Genomic DNA, 25,823 nt, shown 5'->3' with positions numbered 1-25,823 from the left:
CCACTCTCCTCTCTGCCTCCCCCGCCCCTGGCTGCGGCCTACCTGCCTGATAACCCGAAATCAAGAACAAATGGACATAACCTCAGCATTACAGCTTGGCCATTCAGGAGCAAAATCAGGAAACATTTTTTCATACAGAGGATATTAGAAATTATGACCGCTCTTCTTCCAAAAGACTGTGGCTGCTGGGGAGCTTTGAAGACTGACATCAATACATTTTTGTAAGGTAAGGGTATTGTAATGTATGCACCTGTGAGTATGCTCACAGGTATGTAGAACTGTTGTTGACAAGGGGGCACTTATTTGAAAGTTTTTGGAGTGTCCCCCCCTTTAATCAGGGGACACTCGATTTAATTGTTTAATAGTCTTCTAAAAGAATTGTAGAGCTGTTGACGCCTGTAACTTCTGCGGTCTGGAAGAGTCCGTGTTCCATGTTTTTATTGAATGTGCGAGGTTGCAGCCCCTGTTTTATTATTTGAAGGGGCTGCTTCTCAAATTCTGCTTGCACTTCAGTCCCATACTCCTGATCTTTGGGCACCCTGTGCGGAGGGGAGCGGGTAGGTCCGAGAGCCTCCTCGTAGGACTGCTCCTGGGCACGGCCAAGGGTGCCATCAGCCAGTCCAGGCAGCGGGCGGTCAAGGGGGTCGTTCAGCCTGACTGCCTGCCTCTCTTCCGTGTGTATATCCGAGCCAGGGTGTCCTCGGAGATGGAGCACGCGGTGTCCACCGGTACGCTCGCGGCCTTCCGCGAGAGGTGGGCACCGGAGGGACTGGAGTGCATCATCATCCCCGGCAACCAAATTTTATTTTATTTTATATGTTTTAAAGTTTAATTTGTTTTATTGCCGGGTTTTAGTGTCCCCTCCACTTTTATAGAGTGCACTTGTAAATTATGGTTTTAGTGCCCAAAAAAAAAAACACAAAAAATACTAAAAATAAAAAAAAAAGGGCCTTGAAAAATGTTTGGAGTGTCCCCCAGATTGTGGGACACTTAACTTAACTGGTTAATTTTTTTTCCAATGGAAAGAGTTGTAGAACTGTTGTTGACAAGGGGGCACTTGTTTGAAAGTTTTTGGAGTGTCCCCCCCTTTAATCAGGGGGCACTCGATTTAATTGTTTAATTGTCTTCAACCCAAAAGAGTTGTAGAGCTGTTGACGCCTGTAATTTCTGTAGTCTGGAAGAGTCCGTGTTACATGTTTTTATTGCATATACGAGGTTGCAGCCCCTGTTCCAATATTTGAAGGGGCTGCTCCTCAAATTCTGGTCGTACTTCAGTCCCACTCCTAATCTTTGGGCACCCTGTGCGGAGGGGAGCGGGCTGGTCGGAAGGCCTCCTCATGGGCCTGCTCCTGGGCCTGGCCAAGGTGGCCATCAACCGGTCCAGCCCGAATGCCTGCCTCTCTTCCGTGGTTACATTCGAGCCATGGTGTCCCTGGAGATGGAGCACGTGGTGTCCACCGGTACGCTGATGGCCTTCTGTGAGATGTGGTCACTGGAGGGACTGGAGTGCATCATCACCCCCGGCAACCAAAATTTAATTTGACCCATTTAATGTTAAAAGTTTAATTTGTTTAATTTGTCAGTTTTAGTGCCCCTTTAATAAGGGGGCATTTGATATATACTTTGCAACAAAATAGTTGTAGAGTTGGGAGTTGTTTAGCCAGTCACGTGATGTTCATAAGACTCAATAAAATCCCAGCCAGTTAGGTTCAGGGGATCCACGATGAAGCAGGTGGTTGTCAGCCTGGTGGATGAATTGGTAATGTGCAGTGTGATTGTTAAACCTTTGCTAATAAACCAACTAGAAGTTAGTAGCAATGTGTTGCTATGAATTCTTAAGCAAAGAACCCATGAAGCAAATACATTACAGGTATCAAGGGCTTTGCAACAAAGGTGGGAAAATGGAGTTGATGTGTCGATCAGCCACGATCTAATTGAATAGCAGAGCAGGTTTGAGGGGCCTACTCATCTTCCTTATGTTCCCATCCCACATTGTTGTGTACATCCACTAAACCATTGGAAAAACACCTTTTTAAGTGAGTTTGTTGCGGAGGACTTGGAGAGTCCTGGTTCTCTACCAGAGGCAGGTTGCTGTACTAACCTCGTGGGTCCATCTGGGTCAAGTAGTACAAGGTACAGCTGTTGGCTCCATTGGATTTAATGAGGTAGCCAGTCTGCAGCGAGACCGCCCGCACAATGTCCTTCTTTGGGGGATGTTTCTGCAAAGATAAAGAAAACGACAACACCATGAGTAAAAATACAATCTGGAATTGAAAGCAGGTACTTCTGCCAACCAGCAAGCTGTCTCCAGCCAAAGATACAGCACACTGTGTGCTTTGTCCTGATGTTCCCTATCTCACAAGTCACTGAATGATCTGTTTCTCAAATTAATCCAAAATCCTGTTTAATACAAATTGTGCTTAATAAAAGTATCAAGGGAAGTTGACCCATGGAAAAATAGAGCACTCAGTCACGAAATCTTAAACACAGAAACTGCTTGGCACCAGAAGGATTATTACATGGATTTGACCCATTTCTGGTCCCTCAGGATCCATGTATTAGTGACAGCCTGGACCATGGGCAGTCATGACATTTTACAGTCAGATCTTTTACAAGGACCCTGGGTGTTAGAGAAATTGGTCATCAAAATCAACTCCAGGTTAGTATTCAGTTCAGTTTGTCCTCAAGTTTTATTCACTAAAGGTTTCAATATCAAAGAGTGGAGTTAAATTCTCATCTGCACTCTTAGTTACAGTTCTGTTTGTAATGTATTTGCTTCATGGGTTCTTTGCTTCATAGCAACACATTGCTATTAAGAACTAGTTGGTTTATTAACAAAAGTTTAACAATCACACTACACTTTACCAGTTCATCCACTAGGCTCACAACTGCATACCTCATCTTGGATGATCTAGACCCAACTGACTGGGGTTTTATTGAGTCTTGTGAACATCACGTGACTGGCTAAGCCACTCACAATGTAACAGTTCTACAACTATTTTAAGTTGAACCTAGAAAGCAAGTGCCCCGGCACTAAAACCAACAAATTAAAAATAAAACTTTTTAACAATAAATGGTGAATGGGGATCTTTCAACCATTTAGAGTTTAAATCAAGTACTCAAATCCAAATTAACGGGAACTTTATCAAATTAAATTAAAATCATGTTCCCGGGAGTGATGATGCACTCCAGTCTCTCCGGCGTAACAGTTCTACAACTCTTTTGGTTGTAAACAAATTAACCAATCAAATCAAGTGCCCCCCTGATTAAAGCGGGAGGATACTCCAAACATTTTGCAAGTGCCCTTTTTTTGTTTAGTTTTTTTCTGTGTTTTTTTTTCGGGCACCAAGATGCAAATTATACAAGTGCCCCCTAACTGGGGGGGACACTAAAACCCGGCAATAAAACAAATTAAACTTTAAAACATGTAAAATTTAATTAAAATTTGGTTGCCGTGGGTGATGATGCACCCCAGTCCCTCCGGCATAGCAGTTCTACAACTCTTTTTGCTTGTAAACAATTAAACAACTAAATCAAGTGCCCCCCTGATTAAAGGGGGAGGACACTCCAAACATTTTTCAAGTGCCCTTTTTTTTGTCTTTTTTTTGTTTTCTTTGTTTTTTGGGGGGTTTTTTTGGGCACTGAGGGGCAAATTATACAAGTTCACCCTGACTCGGGGGACACTAAAAACCCGGCAATAAAACAAATAGAACTTTAAAACATATAAAATCAAATTAAAATTTGATTGCCGGGGGTGATGATGCACTCTAGTCCCTCCGGCATAGCAGTTCTACAAACCTATGAGCATACTCACAGGTGCATATATTACACCATTGTATGCTTAGAAACCCTGCCCCTCCCCACCACCATCACTGAGACATGCAAGGCTCGATTTTAATTGTGTTTGCCCAGCGGGACTGGGAGGGTGGGTGTTTGAAATGGTGCTTGGACACTTCCCGCTGTGTTCAAAGCACATTCGCATATTACCGCCATTTTAACTGTCGGGTTTGCCGCTGCTCCAGGGCTGCCCTCAAGCTATGGTTTCATTAATGTTTAATAGTAGGGGTCCAATGATGCCATTCAGACCCTGATGCGATTTTAACTGCAGTCCGCAAGCTGGGGCCTGATTAGAATTTAATAAGTCGGGTTTGATGATGTCATTCAGACCTGGATGTGATTTTAACGGCCGTTCGCAACAGTGAAGCTCAGTGTCATGTCAACCAATGAAACCTGTCGGCAGGCTAAGATTGTGGCCAGAAAAGGTGCAGAAAAGTGTCCTCGCCAGGATCGGGCGGCAGTCCACCATTTAAGATGGTAATAAGGCCCAGGAGTTAAAATAGCCCAGGCCTCACAACCAGCGCCATATAGCTAATTCAATTTTTATTCATTCCTGGGATATGGGCGTCTCTGGCAAGGTTAGCATTTATTGCCTATCCATAACTGTTTTTGAGAAGGTGGTGGTGAGCTACCTTCTTGAACCGTTGCCGTCCGTGCGGTGAAGGTACTCCCATAGTGCTAATACTGAGAAAGTTGCAGGATTTTGATCCGATGATGAAGGAACAGCAATATATTTCCAAGTCAGGATGGTGTGTGACTTGGAGGGGTACTTGCAGGTGATGGTGTTCTGATGCGCCTGCTGCCCTTTTCCTTCAATGTAGTAGAGGCCGCGGGTTTGGGAGGTGCTGCCGAAGAATCCTTCGGGAGTTGCTGCAGTACATCATGTAGATGGTACACACTGCATACACAGTGCACCGGTGGTGGAGGGAGTGAACGTTGAAGGTGGATAAGGTGGCAATCAAGTGGGTTGCTTTGTCCTGGATGCTGTCAAGCTTCTTGAGTGTTGTTGAGTGTTGTTGGAGCTGCACTCATCCAGACAAGTGGCGAGCATTCCATCACAATCTTGACTTGTGCCTTGTAGATGGTGGAAAGGCTTTGGGAAGTCAAGAGGTGAGACACTCGCTGCAGAATACCCAGCTTCTGACCCGCTCTTGTTGCCACGGTATTTATGTGACTGGTCCAGTTAAGTTTCTGGTCAATGGTGACCCCCAGGATGTTGATGGTGGGGAATTCGGCGATGGTAATGCCATTGAATGACAAGTGACGGTGGTTAGACTCTCGCTTGTTGGAGATAGTCACTGCCTGGCACTTGTGTGGCACGAATGTTACTTGCCTCTTATCAGCCCAAGCCTGAATGCCGTCCAGGTCTTGCTGCATGTGGGCATTGACTGCTTCATTATCTGAGGAGTTGCAAATGGAACTGAACACTGTGCAGTCATCAGCGTACTTATGATGGAGGGAAGTTCATTGAAGAAGCAGCTGAAGATAGTTGAGCCGAGGACACTGCCCTGAGGAACTCCTGAAGCAATGACCTGAGGCTAAGATGACCACCACAACCAACTTCCTTTGTGCGAGGTACAACTCCAGCCAGTGGAGAGTTTTCCCCCTGATTCCCAATGACTTCAATTTTACTCAGGCTCCTGTCAAGGGCAGTCACTCTCACCTCACCTCTGGAACTCAGCTCTTTTGTCCATGTTTGGACCAAGGCTGTCATGAGGTCTGGAGCCGAGTGGTCCTGGCGGAACCTACGTAGATGGTGGAAAGGCATTGGGGAGTCAGGAGGCGAGACCCTCGCTGCAGGATACCCAACCTCTGACCTGCTCTTGTAGCCACAGTATTTTTATTTTATTTACTTATGTTTATTACTGTAATGTTCGTGCTTCTTCAGGGCCACAGACAAAACCAATCAGCCTGGGCGCTTCCCTGAACCTGCCAGAAGCCCAAGGGTTAATGTGACTCTGGTCTAAATGCCAAGCGGGGGGGGCGTCAGGGGGGTCACTGTCCGAAAGAAACAGAGAATGCAATCATTTCAAATTCAGCTCCAGTCTAAGAAACAGCCTTTAGTCTATAACGGTTTGGTGAATACACAGAACCCATAGCACCGTGCAGTTTGACAATTTGTTGCTTTCTCCCTTTCATTGAATTATCAGTGAGTAATGTTCAATCAGCCACTGTTAATCCTGCCGCTATAAAACCTTCTTGTGCTGACAGAGCTCCACTTGTACCATTGAATTTCACGCTCGTTAACATTATGTACGAGCTGTTTCCAAAAACAATGAACACCGAGTCCTTCACAATGGACAGGAGGAACTCGTCATGTAGTGATACTCACGGGGTGCTTCACTGAGTAGTTAATAATCATGTAGTCGTTGCCGAGAGGAAGCCAAGATCGCAAGGTAACAAAATCTCTGTTCTTCAATGGACTCGGACACTTCCCTAACAGAGAATAAAAACACACTGCACATTAGTATCTGTTACACTGGGACGACACCTTAAATAGCGCCTATTTAAATGAGTCTTGGAGATTGATTCTACCGCTCTTTGAGAATAATTGGCACTCAACCTAGGGCATTCAGTATCTGAAAAGTGTATTATCCAGATAGTCGGAGTTTATCAAATTAAGCCCGTCATACCACACAGTTTGCAGGGATATAAAACAGCTTCAGGCATTTGCATAGACGTCAATTTTGTTGCGAGATTTGTGTCACTCAAATCAAATTTAAAGAAGCGCTGTGACACCACCACTAAAAGCTGGCCAACTGTGTACTGAGCACCGGCAGTAGGAATCAATATTCACAAGGTAGCTTAAGCTTCAATTGTATTCCTTCTGATGTTAGCAGATAGCCAATGGGACAGGCAGCATTCTGAAGCCATTGCAATCAGGGCTATAAAAGAGTTTCATAGACACACCCCCCATATTTCACCGAAACTATCTACTACACGTAAGAAAATGTTAACATTTTGGCCTGTTTGGCACCCTATGTTTCTATTTTTTGAAACTGTTGTTTTAAACCATGGTGACTTTTTTGGCAGTGTTCTGTACAACGATGTGCGCCAATAGTATAACTTAGGTCTGCCAACCTAATGCTGTCCGCAGGCTGGTCTCAAGCTGGTTCATAATGTTGAAAGGGCTGTTACAGCCTTGGTTTCACAAGGAGCCGTTTTAGTCCTTCTGAATTCATCAATCAAGAAGTACCCCTCAGTCCCCTGACAGCGTCCAATTGTCATCTTGTTCCTTGTGTCCTGAGGGGTCGGCGGTTTAGGACTGAGATGAGGAGTCATTTCTTCACTCAAAGTGTCGTAAATCTTTGGAATTCTCTACCCCAGAGGGCTGTGTTTGCTCAGTCATTGAAAATATTCAAGACAGAGAACGATATATTTTTGGATACTAGGGGAATCAAGGAATTATGGGGATAGTGCAGGAAGGTGGCAATGAGGTAGATGATCAGCTGTGATCTTATCGAATGGCGACGCAGGCTCGAAGGGCGAAAAGACCTACTCCTGCTCCTGCTCCTAATTCTTATGCTCTTATATCCTAGCCAACATTCTTCGTTCAACAAATACCACCAGGAAACAGGATGACTGGCCATTCACTGCATTGCTGTTTATAGGATGCTCGTTGGGCCAAATGGCCTGTTTCTGTGCTGTATATCCTATACAAAATAGTATCCATGTTTGCCTACATAACAACTGTTAGTGTGCACCAAAAAGTGATTCAAAGCCTGAAGCGCTTTATCAACACGATAAGGTGCTGTACAAATACAAAGATTTTATTTCTCTGTTGTACCTCTCTTTTTCTTGAATTGATTTGAAGAAGTTTGAACAATTTCTTAATTTACAATAAGGCATTGCTGGCTTAATAACTGCTCTCCAATCCCCTCCAACATAGACGATGCTTTCTTTGTGCCTTTGTAATTTATTTTATGGACTACACATCCACACATATACAGATCATTTCTTCGACTGTGCTGTAGATGACTTTGAACTCAGTCAACATCTAAGCTGCTGCGGCCTAACAATTTTCCTTTGCACAATTTCACAAGAGTTATGTTTCATAGTCTTAAAAACTCTGGTCTTTGGGATTACTTACAGGAGTAATAGCCCACATCTGCATTCACTGTCAGCCGGCCAATATCGTAGGTCTCGATCATATTCGTGTCCCATTTTTTTCTGTAGTGCGTGTCATGAAGAACATCATAGAGGGTCTCCGCTGAAACATCCTTGCAGTTAATTCTCATCTGGAACAAGAAATATTGACAGTTTGGAGAGATGCATACCAGGTTTCTAAGATTAAGGATCAACACAGAACAAAGTTAATTATGGTACCAGGATTGTGACAAAACGTTTAATAAGGATAGTTGCGCCCATACTCTTTGTCTCATAATTCCGATTAACGCTGCCCGCTTGATTGATACCTCATCCACCACCTGAAACAGTCACTCCCTCCACCACTGATGCACCATGGCTGTAATCTATACTATCTACAGGATGCACTGCAGCAACTCGCCAACTCTTCTATGACAGCACCTCCTGAACCTGCGATCTCTACCACCTAGAAAAACATGGGCAGCACGCACATGGGAACACCACCACCTCCACGTTCCCCTCCAAGACACACCATCATGACTTGAAATATATTGCCCTTCTTTCATCGTCGCTGGGTCAAAATCCTGAAACTCCTTCCCTAACAGCACTGTGGGAGTACCTTCACCACACGGACTGCAGTGGTTCAAGAAGGCAACTCACCACCACCTTCTCAAGGACAATTAGTGATGGGCAATTAATACTGGCCTTGCCAGTGACACCCACATCCTAGGAACGAATAAAAAAAATGTCAGCTTTATATCACATTATATAAAAAGGGTACTCTAGGGATACAAAATATAAATGTATGATGCGCGTACAATATGTAGCTCAGTTGATAATGATCATTATATTGCATAATGTGAGACTTTGAGATGACCTAACTCAAGATTCTGAGTTCATGAAGGCGATTGGAAAAACATGAGGCAGGTAAATTGCTTACAAATTCATAAAAATAAACTATGGTGAGCTATGATCCACAGTGAGCTGGTTGCCTTTCTCAAGATTTTGCCAACAGAGTTAATTAATCATTTTTCACCATCAAACATCATAGTCACTGCAGTATCATTAAAGAGGCCTTCTGTCACAACTATAGTGAAGCAAAAATATCTAGTCTTAAATTATTAATTCATAAATGTCTCATTAATTATATTTCTAAACATAAAATTAGTGTAATCTCTCTAAACCCTAAAGAAAGATTATTCAAGTGAGATGCTCCTCCAAATTTAGCTCCGGTGTATTATATTATTAAAAATGGATTGACTCATGCCAATGAACCGGAAGCTACTGGAAGCTGCGCAGAAGAGTACTGCGCATAACTGACAGTTGCCAAATTAAAAAAAATAACGTTCACAACAGACGGAGTTCTGCGTAACTGCCAACACTAGCATTTTTTTCCCTAGTTGGAAATAATGTTGTTAGAAAAGAATGCAAATTAAATTAAAAACGTGCATCATTTTCCCATTCGCAATTTGATTTATAAACACGCAATTAGGAGGATAATGTCCAGCCTTTTCTGCCCAGCTGCCTTTTTGAATTAGAAATGGTTCCACGTTGAAAATAGCCGAGATTCCTCAGGCCAAAGCTGTGGGCTCAACCTTATCTCAAATTTTTTAATAAAAAGATCTTTCCGATCATCTAAGCAGGGTGTACGCTCAAAGTAGCCATTGAACCTGCAAAGTCTCCCGTCCATATATTTACATTGATTCAAGGGTTATGGGGAGTGGGCAGGAAAGTGGAGTTGAGGCCAAGATCAGATCAGCCATGATCTTATTGAATGGCGGAGCAGGTTCGAGGGGTCAAATGGTCTACTCCTGCTTCTTATGTACTTATGGTCATGAGCATTTTACATGCATTCGGAATTTATGAAGAGTTACTGTCCGTTCCTAAACCTTTGGGGACTGCGGCCACATTTGAGAAGCAGGACTGTGAATTATTGTAGGGACCGGCAAAACAAACACTATTTCCATTCTATCAAAATGACTGCCGACTACGAAGTCCGGCAAGAACAACTAAGAGACCATTGGAACTGCGCAATGACTTTATGTCATTGGCAGCAGTCGTGTCCTATTAAAAACTGGGGTAATCTGCATGTTCCTGCCATTAATAAAACAAACCATGGTCAGATTTAAATCATGCACAGCTGAGCAATTTTACACAATGAGTTTCTTTGCTGATAAACAGCCGGAACTTAAGGGGAAGCTTCCAGTATAAGACAACGCCAAGGGTGAATTAAATAACTCGAGATTACCAGTGGATGCATCGTCTTGATCAGGCATCCAGTAAAGCCCAATGCAGCTACAAAACTATTCTTTGTTAAATAAATAAAGTTGGCATGGCAACAATGGGTGCCACCATGCAGTGATGGAACTAATTACTCCGCTTGGCTTGTGACCTCGGCTGCACTTCTGCTGGGTGGCTCTGAGCAGAGGGAGGGCCATCACTGGGCTGCTGTCGCACGTTTCCTGGCACCCTGCTGTATGGTGGCAATCAGGTACGCATCGACTGTTGCCAACTTCACCACTGGAGGTATGTGGAGCAGCTGGGCTTGTATCGGCAGAATGAGGGGGAAGGGAAGGAGGAGGAGGAGGAAGTAAACAATAAAGTAAACATTGCAGGAATACTATTCGATTGCAACTACATAAGTTTCCTGAATTGAGTCACCGATAAAAGTGCACCCATCACCTCTGTGCTCGCTGACCTATGTTAGCTCCCGGTCCAGCAATGCCTCACATTTAAAATTCTCATTGCTGCATTCATTGTTCTGCTGCCTTGCTCATTCCTGTAACCTCCTCCAGCCCTTACCCTCCAAGAACTCTGCATTCCTCCAATTCGGGCCTCCCTGATTCCCTTCACCCCACCATTGGCAGCCATGCCTTTAGCTGCCCAGGCTCCAAGCTCTTGAATTCCTTCCTAATCCTCTGCACCTCTCCACCTCTCTCTTCTGCTTTAAGATGCTCATTAAAACATGCCTCCTGGGCCAAGCCTCTGGTCAAAATTCTCCTTATGAGGCTCAGTGCCAAATTATGTCCGATAACACTGTGAAGCACTTTGGGATGGTTTTCTACATTAAAGTTGTTGTATGGAAACTACCATCAGTGATATTATACAAGGGATTAACACATTTCTTTGTAACAGAGGTTATTAACCCTTTTCAAGTAAGCAGCTTAACCCAGTTCAGGTGAATGTGTTATCGTCTTAATTGAACCAGTGAAGGGGTGGATTTGATAAGAGCACATTAAGCATCTGTACAATAACAGCAATTTATAGGTCAATGTTTAACCAAATCTAGTAGTGATTTGAAACAAATACAAAGCTGTATTTCAGAACCTAAGCACTGGACAAACTTAATATATTAACTAACCACTGAAAAATATGGGTACCTCTGTGTTTGCAATGTGTTAAGGAACATTTCTCTGGTAACTTATCTGATATGAACGTTGAGGTCTAAAACTGTCCAACAATTGACCCAATTGCATCATTTATATTAATATAACATTTTTTTCCAGGGGATCATGCTCCAGAATCCGCCCTATCTCTAGAAATGTACCACCTATTATGCCCCTTCACTGTTGATACATCCGACTGTAGGCTTTTGTGCAGTTATGCTTTGGTTCCTCTAAAACAAGTGAAGGAATGTTGGGTATATCGATATCCTAAGTTACAAAACCCACATAGCTACTTGTTGTCACATGTTACAGACTTTCTTTTGGATACTATGGGAATCAAAAAATATGGGGATAGGATGGGAAAGTAGAGTTGATGTAGAATATCATCCATGATCTTATTGAATGACAGAGCAGGCTTGAGGGGCCGTATGGCCTACCCCTGCTCCTATTTCTTATGATATGTTCTAATCTGAGTTTTTTTTTGAGTTGACAGTGTTTTGAGACTAATGCTTATGGTATAAGAACATAAGAAATAGGAACATTTGGCCCCTCGAGCCTGCTCCACCATTCAATAGGATCATGGTTGATCTAATCTTGGCCTCAACTCCACTTTCCTGTCTGTTCCCCATAACCCGTGACTCCCCTATAGTTCAAGAATCTGTCTATCTCAGCCTTGAATGTATAATAATGACTCAGCTTACACAGCTCTCTGGGGTAGAGAATTTCAAAGATTCACAATCCTTAGAGAAGAAATTCCTCTTCATCTCCGACTTTAATGAGTGGCCCCTTATTCTGAATCTATGCCCCCTCGTTCTAGATTCCCCCATGAGAGGAAATATCCTCTCTGCATTTACCCGGTCAAGCCCACTCAGAATCTTAAATGTTTGAATAAGATCACCTCTCATTCTTCTAAACTCCAATGTATAGTAGGCCCAACCTGCTCAACCTTTCCAAATGTGTAATCTATTGAGTCCAATTGGACAATGCAGGAGTATGGACATTGCTAAGGATCGCATTGAACTTGTTCATAATGACCCGATACAGTTTCCCAATTGCCGATCTCCGCCCAATGGCCAGATAAAAGAACTTGGGAGTGACAACTCTCAAACGACCGTGGCATGCGTGTCCATTGTTCTAGTCCAATGGCATATTTGTAAACAAAGCAGAATCCATAGCATCAGAAGTTTCAATTTGTTACACAACACTTTTCCTAAAGCAGTTCTTCAATATAGACGCAGCATGAGTGTGGGAATGAAGACCCCTCCCAGCCACCATCGTTTTCACCACACGGTAATGTACAATGGCAACTATTTCCTGTAGCCTGCTGCATATAATTAGAAGGAGTAGGTTATTCGGCCATTTGAACCTGCTTTGCCATTCAATAAGATCATGGTTGATCTTCTATCACAAATCCACTTGCCTGCACTATTCCCATATCCTTTAATTCCCTTAATATCCAAAAATCTATCGATCTCTATCTTGAATATACTCAACAGCCCTCTGTGGTAGAGAATTATACCACTCTCTGAGAGAAGACATATCTCTTCATCTCAGTCTTAAATGGCTGACCCCTTATTCTGAGACTGTGACCCCTGGTTCTAGACTCCTTAGCTAGAGGAAACATCCTGCCTGCATCTATCCTGTCAAGCCATGTAAGAATTTTGTATGTTTCAGTTAAATCACCTCTCATTCTTCTAAACTCTAGATTAGAGAATATAAGTCTAGTCTACTCAATCTCTCCTCATAGGACAATCCCATCATCCCAGGAATCATTTTGGTGAACCTTTGGTGCACTCCTGCTATAGCAAGTATATCCTTCCTTAGGTAAGGAGAACAAAACCGTACACAATACTCCAGGTACGGTCTCACCAGGATCCTATATAATTGCAGTAAGACGTCTTTACTCTTATACCCAAGTCCTCTTGTAATAAACGACAACATACCATTTGATTACTTAATTGTTTGCTGTACCTGCATGTTAACTTTCAGTGATTCGTGTAGAAGTACACCCTTGTACACCTTTCTGATGGTGCTGAGAGAGAACCGGTAAAGTGGAGGAGAGGGAATGCAATGCAATGCAGCCAGTCACGATCAAAGTTCCTTCTGATTATCCACAAACATGATAGAACCGGGTATTTAGCAAATCTATGTATTCATCAAATATTCAATTTTTAAAAATAATCGCGCTCCATTGCACAGCACAGCCTTTGCAGTAATTTCAATATATGCTTAAAATTTCACTAGAAGTCATAAAACAAGCCTAGAACTTTGACCGTGCAGTGCCCATTGTTCAGGCATTAAATTGCCACCTAATACTCCAGTATGGCACAGAAGAAGCGCACGCTCATTACGAGCCAGAAATGCGTTGCCCGCCATATGGGTATAGGCACAAAAATGTGGTCTAGGGTCCATGCCTGAAACGGGTTCTGAGCCATTTACATATGCAAGTAAAGGGACCCAACGCCTTTTTGAGGCCCCCTCTGAAATAATGCGTTGCCCTGAACGCAACCGAAACCAGGAAAACCAAGTTTGGATGCGGCCTAAAAGGGACTGCTGCTGGCCGCAACCAACAAGATAATACCACATGGGTTGCTGCCAGCCACGCCTCCTCCTGATTGTCACCACTCCCTTCCATTGTGACCTCAGCCACCCATTGCCGCTGTCAAACCCCGCCCCACCCTCGCAATCTACAATGCACTTATTGGAGATTATATATGATGCCCACTATATCTTCCAACACTTCAAATAGCAGAAACTACAATACCAGTAGGTCATGTTGTACGGGCTAAAGCTACGGACCAGATTTAGTTATAAGTAAAATTATACACAGAGCACTGGGCCACCAGGGATGCGTGAGACCGGGCCAGCAGCTCGGCATGATGGCGGCTCACTCCATGCTGGGGCAGCCCTGGTCGCGCCGACCCAAGAGTCGGCCGATCAAAAAAGATGGTGGCCCGCAGCACTGCTGACCTCCCCTTTAAACAGTGCCCGGGAGCGGATGTCTGCCAATTTCGCGGCTCGCGGGGCAATTTACCCCACGGGGCATTCAGGGTTCGCCCTGCACGGCGATGATGTCATCAGCTTTAGGGCGCTAATCATGGGGTGCTGCCATGACAACGCCTCCCAAACCTCCAGGGCAATTTCCCAGAAGGTGGTACCACCCCCCTCCCTTGGGCGAAAACTGCCTTGTGCCCCATTAACACCCCCTGGAGGCACCAACGGGTTGATAAAAAGGGGCAATTTTGCCCCCACAGTCCCTCGCATTGCATTGCTCTCTATTCACTTCTGTCCTGTGGTGGGGGCACAGATAGAAAACTGAAGAAGTAGAAAAGTTCTGGTGTGTTGGAGAGATATTTGTTTTTTTTTAATTTTAAACCATTTCTTTGAAAAGCATTTGAGCAATAAAATGTGATCCGTTTTAACAACCTTAGCCAGGATGGCGCTCAATGGTTGCATTTCAAGCAGACGATATTCAGGCAAGGAGCAGAACAGATTATGACAATAATTAGAAATTGTTATTTGCATTATTAGAAAGAATGCAAAGAAGTTGCTGTTATATCGCGTCTTACACAACCACAGGACATCTCAAAGATACAGCCAATTAAGTACTTTTTGAGGTCAGTCACCGTTGTAATGTAGGAAATGCAGCAGCCAATTTGCGCACAGCAAGGTCCCACAAACAGCAATGCGATAATGACCAGATAATTTGTTTTAGTGATGCTGGTTAAGGGATAAATATTAAATGTTCAAAAGAGTTCTGTGGGATCATTTACAGCCACCTGAGAGAGCAGAAAGGGCCTCGGTTTAAATTCTCATCTGAAAAACAGCAGCCCACAACAGTGAAGCGCTCCTTGAGTATTGCATTAGAGTGTTAGCCGAGATTCTGCGCTAAAGTCCCCAGAGTGGTTTCTGAATCCACAACATTCTGAAACAGAGACAAGAGCACTACCCACTGAACCACAGCTAACTGTGCAGTGGATGAATGCTTTAAGGAAGGATATACTTACATTGGCGGCAATTCAATGAAGGTTCACAAGGTTGATTCTGGAGATGAAGGGGTTGTCATATGAAGAAAGCAGGTTGGGCCTATGCTCATTGTAGTTTAGAAGAATGAGAGATGATCTTATTGAAACATATAAGATAGTGAGGGGGTTGGACAGGGTAGATGCAGAAAAGACGTTTGCCCTCGTGCGGGAATCTAGAACCAAGGGTCACAATTTCAGAATAAGGGGTCGCAAACTTAAAATGGAGATGAAGAATAATTTCTTCTCTCAGAGGGTCGTGAATCTTTGGAATTCTCTTCCCCAGACAGCAGTGGAGGCTGGTTCATTGAATGTATTTAAGGTGGAGATAGACAGATTTCTGAACGATAAGGGAGTCCAGGGTCATGGGGAGAAGGCAGGAAAGTGGAAGTGAGCCCAAAATCAGATCAGCCATGATCTTATTGAATGGCGGAGCAGGCTCGAAGGGCCAAATGATCTACTCCTGCTCCTATTTCTTATGTTCTTATTAACATATTCATGTGCCATTCCCTATTATTTTAATGGAAGCATGAAAATGAACAGGTTCACACCTGCATTAAAGTAGGTGTGAGAGCGAGCTGATGCCAACTCATGAAGTGGTTACCCTTTAATTACACCGATAATTGCACCAGTAATTTCTAGACTTCGTTTGTGCCAGGTAGGATGCAAGCAACAGATCCCAGTGGATCATAGCGCTGTCAGTCAGAAGCACCTGAGCCATACGTTTTAGTACATTGCCTTGACTGAATTTAAGGTTATCACGTCTTTAAAATTACATTTCCTTCAATGTCTCGTAGGACAAAAAAAATCTTCAGGGAGCGAAGGTGAAGTAAATCAAGTAGTTGATTTTATGACTCCAAGCTTACAAACATCTGTAAATTATATCAAAATCGTATAAGTGACATTTTTCATTCTCTGTTTAAGTTTTCCTTTGAATTCTCTCTCCTCTTCTGAAGGCGATGATCTATGATGGGGAGCAGTGCGCGGCTGCACCCGTCCCAAAATAAACAAGGGGCTGAAATTCCCCTGTCCTGCACCTCCTGTTAGCACCTCCAGATGGCGATAATGGGGTGCAAAACTGTTTTCACCTGGGGTGCGGTGGGGGGTTGCGGTGAGGGTGGGGGTGCTACCCGCTGCCGTCTCAGCGCCAGGCTGTGGCCATGGCACCACGCAGCCCTGGTGGCCCGGTGGGGGCCTTGAAATGGCCGTGCAGCGTTTGCAGCATCGCTCCCCTTTAACGGAAGAGGAGGGGGAGTTGAAACGCGCTAGCACTACGCGGTGAAGCCGCCCGAGTAGCGCCTTCGACCCCGCCCCAAAGGGGAGCGGAGCACGCGACATTGTGCCCCACTTCCTGTGAGGGGGCGGTCACTGCAATTTTGCAGCTGGGACGGGACCTCTGCACCGGGCGCAGGAAATCCCGTCTCCCCTCGGTTACCACACACCCCCCCCCGAACGGGGCGTAACCCAATTTTGTTGCCGAAAAATAAATAGTTACGGGCTTCTGCATTTCTTGTGCTGTAAAATATCTGCGATATTCACTGTGAGAAAATGCTTCCACTGGTGGCGGGAGGGGGGTGGGAGGTGTGGCGGGGGCCAATAACTGAAGCACACAGATTGAAAATAACTGAAAGCAAAGCCAGGGGGAGATAAGGAGAATTTTTTTTGATGCAGCGAGCTGTAATGATCTGGAATGCACTGCCTGAACAGTGGTGGAAGTAGATTCAACAGTAACTTTGTATAGGGAACTGGATAAATACTTAAAAAGCAAACAGAAATTGCAGGGCTAGGGGGCAAGAGCAGGGGTGTGGGACCAATTGGTTAGCTCTACCAAAGAGCCGACACAGACACTATGGGCTAAAGGGCCTCCCTCTGTGTTGTATGGTTCCGTGGATGGTTCCCGTTTCAGATATTGTCCGTAGCAAGGTCGCCTTGGTACTAATGTTGCGGCCAGTCCTATGTAGAAGTACAGCCTCAACATCACTGCACAAGCCGATGGCTGTCAGGCAGTTTGTTTCAGGCGTGCTGGGAATAGTTTTGCCGTGTTTCGGAAGGAGCAGGTGATAACAGCTGGCGAGGAGGGGAGGTGGGGAGCTGCCCTTTAACAAACGTGACGGGATTTCGGCAGCTTTTCTTTCTTGGCACAGCGACGGCGGTGACAGCAGTAATTAACTGCTTGGTGTTCAGATTATAGGGAGTGTGTCACCCATCGGGAAGCTGTCAAACTGCACAGTGGGTGGATGGACCAGGCAGGCTGCTGAGCCGGGAAACGTGAGCAAACCAACTGCAGTTGGTCTCTGAAATATCTCACCACTCCTACCACCAGCAGTGTTCTTTTCAGAAAAAATTCAGCGACAAATCTTAAAAGGAGCGTGCACTATACCATCTTGTCACCTGGTAAACAAAGTGGCTCTGTGGGTGATTTAAACTACTTGACTTGATTATAACCCTTGAATCCTCTCCCTGTTCCGACCCACCGCTCAGTTTTATATTTTTGGTTGTTATTTTCCCCTCTTTGTCAGCTGTGGCTCAGTGGGTAGCACACTCGCCTCTGAGTCAGAAGGTTACATAAGAAATAGGAGCAGGAGTAGGCCATACGGCCCCTCGAGCCTGCTCCGCCATTTAATACTATCATGGCTGATGCGATCATGGACTCAGCTCTACTTCCCTGCCCGCTCCCCATAACCTCTGATTCCCTTATCGGTTAAGAAACTGTCTATCTCTGTCTTAAATTTAATTGTGGGTTCAAGACCAACTCCACGGTCTTGAGCACAAAAATCTATGCTGACACTCCAGTGCAGTGCTGAGGGAGTGCTACACTGTCGGAACTGCCATCTTTCAAAGAGATGTTAAACCGAGGCCCCATCTGCTCTCCCAAGTGGATGCAAAAGATCCCATGGCACTATTTCAAAGAGCAGGGGCGTTATCTCCGGTGTCTTGGCCAATATTTATCCCTCATAAAAACCCAGATTATCTGGTCATTATCATATTGCTCTTTGTGGGAGCTTGCTTGTGCACAAATTGCAACAGTGACTACATTCCAAAAGTACTTCATTGGCTGTAAAGCGCTTTGAGACATCCAGTGGTCATGAAAGACGCTATATAAATGCAAGTCTTTCTTTTCTTTCTTTTGATTGACATTCTTTTTATTTTGTTACAGCAGCAAAATTCAATACAAGAAAGGCTTCACCTTTGCAGAGGAGTCATTTTCATAATCTAGGTCGACCTTTCCGGATGGGCGCGGGGGTGAATGCTCAGGGCGCCATGGTTATGGAGACACCGTGGTCCAGCGGGTCTGACCTCAACAGCGTCGACCTCTGAAGAACTTGCTGATCTCCAAAGTCTGCTTCCAACCGACTGCAGCACTCCTCAAGAAGAGCAAATTTCATGTTTCAAGAACAAGTTCCCAACACATGGATAGCTCTCAGGATTCTGTTACCCATGCCCGTATCGGCAGTGATGGATAGCACTCAGGATCCTGTTACCCATGCTCGTATCGAGGGCGATGGATAGCACTCAGGATCCTGTTAACCGTATCCGTATCGAGGGCGATGGATAACACTCAGGATCATGTTAACCGTGTCCGTATCAGTGGCGATGGATAGCACTCAGGATCATGTTAACCGTGTCCATATCGAGGGCGATGGATAGCACTCAGGATCATGTTAACTGTATCCGTATCGAGGGCGATGGATAGCACTCAGGATCCTGTTAACCGTGTCCACATCAGTGATGATGGATAGCGCTCAGAATCCTGTTACCAATGTCCGTATCAGTGGTGATGGATAGCACTCAGGATCCTGTTACCCATGTCCGTATCGAGGGCGAAAGATAGCACTCAGGATCCTTTTGCCCATGCCCGTATCGGTGTTGATAAACAGTAGTCAGGATCCTGTTACCCATGTCTGTACCGTTGACGATGGATAGTGCTGAGGATCCTGTTAACCATGCCCATATCGAGGGCGATGGATAGCGCTCAGGGCTCAGGATCACGTTAACCCATGCCTGTATCAGTGACGAGCAGTGAACAGAGCTCCTCAAAGTTGAAGCATATTTGCGATCGACTGTTAGAGACAGCAGTCTATCTTCGCTGGCCATCCTGTCTATCGAGAATGATGTGGCTCAAATTATCTTAGTGAACAAATGTTTTTATTTGTTATTGTTATTTATTAGTTTTGTGTTTGATTTAATGTTTTGTTTATTTGTCACTTAGCTATATTGTTATTTTTTATGACTTAAATCGTTTATTATTTAAATTAAATCAAACTTTTGAGACAACTTTTGGGTCCTGCTCTTGTCTGTCAAAATTGCTCAATATTCCAGAATCATTATGGAATGCAAAGATAAAGTCTTCTTAAACACCTCTCCCCTGTCTCCTCCACCCTCACCTCCAACAACAAGTGTGAGGAGCTCATGGACTTCTTTGTTCCCAAGATTGAGACCATCCAATTAGCTGCCTCTGCTACTTCCCTGCCTTCCCCTAGCCCATCGGGCAAAACTTCCTCGAAGATTCCCCCCTGCCTCACATCTTTCTCCAGTTTCTCTCCGATCCCCCCTCATGACCTCTGTACTAATCTTGTCCATGAGAACAACTTCCTGCTCCCTCAACCCTATTCCCACCAGAGTGCTGACCACACAACTTCCTTTTCTAGCTCCCATGTTAGCTGACATTGTTAACGGTTCTCTCTCCTCAGTTACTGTCCCCCTCTTCCTCAAATCTGCCATCATCACCCCTCTCCTCAAAAAAACAACCCTTGACTCTTCTGTCCTTGCAAACTACCGCCTCATCTCCAACTCCATTTCCTCTCCAACGTCCTTGTGCGTATTGTCGTCTCCAAAATCCTTGCCCATCTTTCCCGCAACTCCATGCATGAATCCCTCAAATCCGGTTTCCACGCCTGTCACAGTACCAAAACCATCATCAACTTCACAAATGACATCATTTGTAACTGGCACAAAGGAATCTATCCCTCCTCGTCCTTCTTGACTTGTCTGCAGCCTTTGAAAGGGTTGACGATGCCATCCTTTTCCAACGTCTCTCCCAGTCATCCAGCTGGCTGGCACTGCACGCGTCTGGTTCCATTCTTATCGATCTAGTTGTAGCCAGAGAATTATCTGCAATGGCTTCTCCTCCCACTTCCACATTGTTAGCTCAGGTGTCCCCAAAGAATCTATCCTTGGCCCCCTCCTATTTCTCATCATCGTCAGTTTCCACATGTACGCTGTCAACACCAAGCTCTATCTCACCACCACTTCCCTCGACCCCTCCACTGACTCTAAATTGTCAGGCTTCTTGTCTGACAACCAGTTCTGGATGAGCAGAAATTTCTCCAATTAAAAATTGGGAAGACTGAAGCCATGTCATAAAGTCTGTTCCCTAGCCACTGACTCAATCCCTCTCCCCAACTTCTGTCTGAGGCTGAACCACATTGTTCGCAATCTTGGTGTCACATTTGACCCTGAAATGAGCTTCTGACCACATATCCAGGGCATAACTAAGACTGAGTATTTCCACCTCCGTAACATCACCTGTGTCCGCCCTTGCTTCAGCGCTGCTGAAACCCTCTTCCGTGCCTTTGTTACCTCTGAACTTGACTATTCCCATGCACTCCTGGCTGGCCTCCCACATTCCACCCTACATAAACTTGAGGTCAAACAAAACTCGGCTGCCCATGTCCTAACTCGCACCAAGTCCTGTTCACCCATCACCCCTGTGCTCGCTGACCTACATTGGCTCTCAGACAAGCAAAGCCTCAATTTCAAATTTCTCATCCTTGTTTTCAAAAACCGGCATGAACACACCCCTCCCGATCTCTGTAATCTCTTCCAGCTCCACAATCCCCCAAGATATCTGCGCTCCTCTAATTCTGCCCTCTTAAACATCCCTGATTATAATTGTTCAACCATTGGTGACTGTGCCTTCTGTTGACCAGACCCTAAGCACTGGAATTTCCTTTCTAAACCTCAACACCTCTCTTTCCTCCTTAAAGCCTACTTCTTTGACCAAGCTTTTGGTCACCTGGCCTAATTTCTCCTTATGTGGCTCGGTGTCAAACATTTTGTCTTATAATACTCCTGTGAAGCACCTTCGGACATTTTACTATGTTGAAGGCGCTATATAAATACATGTTGTTGCTGATTAAAGCTTTATTTCAGAAACCTTCACTAATACTATTACATATTTAAACTCAAAAAACAGGCGGCAAAATACAAATTTGCGCAGGGTGCCACCTTCCCCGAGGCTGGCCCGTTCATAAACATTCTCTGATGAAGGGAATGCTATACTGAGGTTAGAGCTACAGCATATTGTTGAGACAAAGTAGAGGGATCTAACTCTTTATCAATTCCCCAGCAGTCACATCCACCAACTTTGATGAGCAGAAAATATCCACCCCAGCACCAAAAGTTATCAATTTTGATCAATACTTTGGGAAATGCTATGAGCTGAGATGGAAGGATATCGGCACTTCCAGGCACTTCCATAATGGCTTTTTGTTCAATGTTGCTAACCATTGCATTAACTAGTTTATCAGGATTTTCTGCTTTTTCTTCCTCTCTGACATAATTTTACTGGCGAACACTGCGATAGAAATGGCGCAATCTGAACTCGATGACTGAGCTGTGCCAACTGGAAACCTGGTTTGAAAATGGGCCTACGTTTATTGGCTCTTTGAAAATAATCTTAAATCTAGTTTTCAAACTCAACTCATTCTCAACAGGCACCCTGAGAATAATCAATACCGTTCTGACAATTCAGTGACTGGAAAGCAATGTCTAGACTATATTTTTCAAACCAATTTTCTCCCCTCTCCATGCGATGCAGATTGATGGTAGGAGAAGCTTGCACCGACTCCCGCTGTCCTCCAGAATCCTGTCTGTTCTTCATATCCGAGCCTGGTCAAAGTTTTCCCTCTCTCAGGTTTTCGATGAGCACGATAGTGTCGATGGAAAGCCCTGTCAGTTTTGAGGGGTGGGCCTCATTAACACGGCCAGATCTGGGCCACAGCAATATTGTGTGGCTCGGCCTGCCTCTAGGCCCATAAAAATGTTGGACGGGGGAGGGGAAATCGGGTGGAATACAGTGTGGCACCGGCCTAGGGCCTTTGTGTGGAGCCCGGAGGAGCATTCCTGCTTGGAAGGGGGTAAAAAGTATATTTAAAACCGAAATAAGAGCATGATACTTAATCAGGTTAAAGGGCGTAGCTCGTGCCTGTGTGCTTATCTTTAAAAAGTGCAGAACAAGCTTAAAAATCCAGAGCAAAGTTGAAACTGCAGAGCAACACATTCCAATAGATTGACATCAGCTCTGCCTGAGCTGGGAAGATGAAGATGAAGACCAAAACTGTATGCAATACTCTAGGTGTGGTCACACCAATACCCTGTATAGTTGCAGCAGTACTTCCCTGCTTTTATACACCATCCCCCTTGCAATAATAGCCAATATTCCATTTGCCTTCCTGATTACTTGCTGTACCTGCATACTAACTTTTTGTGTTTCATGCACAAGGACCCCCAGGTCCCTCTGTACGGCAGCATTTCGTAATCTCTTTCCATTTAAATAATAATTTGCTTTTTTATTTTTCATGCTAAAGTGGATAACTTCACACTTTCTCACATTATACTCCATCTGCCAAATTTTTGCCCACTCACTTAGCCTGTCTATATCCCTTTTCAGATTCATTGTCTCCTCACAATCTGCTCGCCCAACCATCTTTGTATCATCAGCAAACTTGGCTACATTACACTTGGTCCCTTCATCCAAGTCATTAATATAGATTGTAAATAGTTGAGGCCCCAGCACCAATCCTTGTCGTGCCCCACTAGTTACAGATTGCCAACCAGAAAATGACCCATTTATCCCGACTCTCTGTTTTCTGTTAGTTAGCCAGTCTGCTATCCATGCTAAAATATTATCCCCAACCCTGTGAGCTTTTATCTTGTGCAGTAACCTTTTATGCGGTATCTTATCGAACGCCTTCTGGAAAGCCAAATACACCACATACACTGGTTCCCCTTTATTCATCCTGCTTGTTACATCCTCAAAGAACATAAGAACATAAAAATTAGGAACAGGAGTAGGCCATCTAGCCCCTCGAGCCTGCTCCGCCATTCAACAAGATCATGGCTGATCTGGCCATGGACTCAGCTCCACTTACCCGCCCGCTCCCCGTAACCCTTAATTCCCTTACTGGTTAAAAATCTATCTATCTGTGATTTGAATACATTCAATAAGCTAGCCTCAATTGCTTCCTTGGGCAGAGAATTCCACAGATTCACAACCCTCTGGGAGAAGAAATTCCTTCTCAACTCGGTTTTAAATTGGCTCCCCTGTATTTTGAGGCTGTGCCCCCTAGTTCTAGTCTCCCCGACCAATGGAAACAGCCTCTGCCTCTACCTTGTCTATTCTTTTCATTATTTTAAATGTTTCTATAAGATCACCCCTCATCCTTCTGAACTCCAACGAGTAAAGACCCAGTCTACTCAATCTATCATCATAAGGTAACCCCCTCATCTCCAGAATCAGCCTAGTGAATCGTCTCTGTACCCCCTCCAAAGCTAGTATATCCTTCCTTAAGTAAGGTGACCAAAACTGCATGCAGTACTCCAGGTGCGGCCTCACCAATACCCTGTACAGCTGCAGCAGGACCTCCCTGCTTTTGTACTCCATCCCTCTTGCAATGAAGACCAACATTCCATTTGCCTTCCTAATTACCTGCTGCACCTGCAAACTAACTTTTTGGGATTCATGCACAAGGACTGCCTGCCTCTCTTCCGCTCTTACATCCGGTCCAGGGTGTCCTTGGAGATGGAGCACGCGGTGTCCACCGGTACGCTCGCGGCCTTCCGCGAGAGGTGGGCACCGGAGGGACTGGAGTGCATCATCACGCCCGGCAACCAAATTTTAATTTGATTTTACGTTTTAAAGTTAATTTGTTTTAATTGCCGGTGCTTTTAGTGTCCCCTTCCCTTTTATAGGGGGCACTGGGGAAAAATTGTGATTTTAGTGCCCAAAAAAAAACAAAAAAAAAGAAAAAAAAAAAACACAAAAAAGGGGAAAAAAAAAAAAATGGGCCTTGTAAATGTCTGGAGTGTCACCCAGGTCGGGTGGCACCGTTTAATGTTTTATGTTTTCACAGATAAACTCAAAAGAGTTTCATGCACAAGGACTGCCTGCCTCTCTTCCGCTCTTACATCCGGTCCAGGGTGTCCTTGGAGATGGAGCACGCGGTGTCCACCGGTACGCTCGCGGCCTTCCGCGAGAGGTGGGCACCGGAGGGACTGGAGTGCATCATCACGCCCGGCAACCAAATTTTAATTTGATTTTACGTTTTAAAGTTTAATTTGTTTTAATTGCCGGTGCTTTTAGTGTCCCCCTCCCCTTTTATAGGGGGCACTGGGAAAATTTGATTTTAGCGCCCCAAAAAAAAAAAAAAAAAAAAAAAAAAAAAAGGGGCCTTGAAAATGTCTGCTGTGTCACCCAGGTCGGGTGGCACCGTTTAATGTTTTTATGTTTTGCAGATAAACTCAAAAGAGTTTCATGCACAAGGACCCCCAGGTCCCTCTGCACCGCAGCATGTTGTAATTTCTCCCCATTCAAATAATATTCCCTTTTACTGTTTTTTTTTCCAAGGTGGATGACCTCACACTTTCCGACATTGTATTCCATCTGCCAAACCTTAGCCCATTCGCTTAACTTATCTAAATCTCTTTGCAGCCTCTATGTGTCCTCTGCACAACCCGCTTTCCCACTAATCTTTGTGTCATCTGCAAATTTTGTTGCACTACACTCTGTCCCCTCTTCCAGGTCATCTATGTATATTGTAAACAGTTGTGGTCCCAGCAGCGATCCCTGTGGCACACCACTAACCACCGATTTCCAACCTGAAAAGGACCCATTTATCCCGACTCTCTGCTTTCTGTTAGCCAGCCAATTCTCGATTCATGCTAATACATTTCCTCTGACTCTGCATACCTTTATCTTCTGCAGTAACCTTTTGTGTGGCACCTTATCGATGCCTTTTGGAAATCTAAATACACCACATCTATCAGTACACCTCTATCCACCATGCTCGTTATATCCTCAAAGAATTCCAGTAAATTAGTTCAACATGATTTCCCCTTCATTAATCCATGTTGTGTCTGCTTGATTGCACTATTCCTATCTTGATGTCCCGCTATTTCTTCCTTAATGATAGCTTCAAGCATTTTCCCCACTACAGATGTTAAACTAACCGGCCTATAGTTACCTGCCTTTTGTCTGCTCCCTTTATTGAACAGAGGCGTTACATTAGCTGCTTTCCAATGCACTGGTATCTCCCCAGAGTCCAGAGAATTTTGGTAGATTATAACGAATGCATCTGCTATAACTTCCGCCATCTCTTTTAATACCCTGGGATGTATTTCATCAGGACCAGGGGACTTGTCTACCTTGAGTCCCATTAGCCTGTCCAGCACTACCCCCCTAGTGAAAGTGATTATCTCAAGGTCCTCCCTT

The 25,823-nt window shown here is 44.6% G+C and overlaps 1 protein-coding gene across 1 annotated transcript in view; it reads right to left on the bottom strand.

Moving 5' to 3' along the window:
* Nucleotides 1-25,823, bottom strand: part of LOC139262013 (START domain-containing protein 10-like) — a 115,194-nt gene that overhangs the window by 35,400 nt on the left and 53,971 nt on the right. Inside the window, exons 2-4 of the mRNA XM_070877179.1 lie at nucleotides 7,928-8,075; nucleotides 6,170-6,273; nucleotides 2,102-2,219 (exon numbers count right to left, since the gene is read on the bottom strand). Of these exons, the coding sequence (XP_070733280.1) occupies nucleotides 2,102-2,219; nucleotides 6,170-6,273; nucleotides 7,928-8,075 (370 nt within the window). The remainder of the gene's footprint in view (nucleotides 1-2,101; nucleotides 2,220-6,169; nucleotides 6,274-7,927; nucleotides 8,076-25,823) is intronic.

This window comes from Pristiophorus japonicus, chromosome 4 (genome assembly GCF_044704955.1).
Source record: "Pristiophorus japonicus isolate sPriJap1 chromosome 4, sPriJap1.hap1, whole genome shotgun sequence".
NCBI classification, from domain to species: Eukaryota; Metazoa; Chordata; class Chondrichthyes; family Pristiophoridae; genus Pristiophorus; species Pristiophorus japonicus.
The sequence above is the reverse complement of the archived record's forward strand: the minus strand, read 5'-3'. Positions and strand labels throughout refer to the sequence as shown.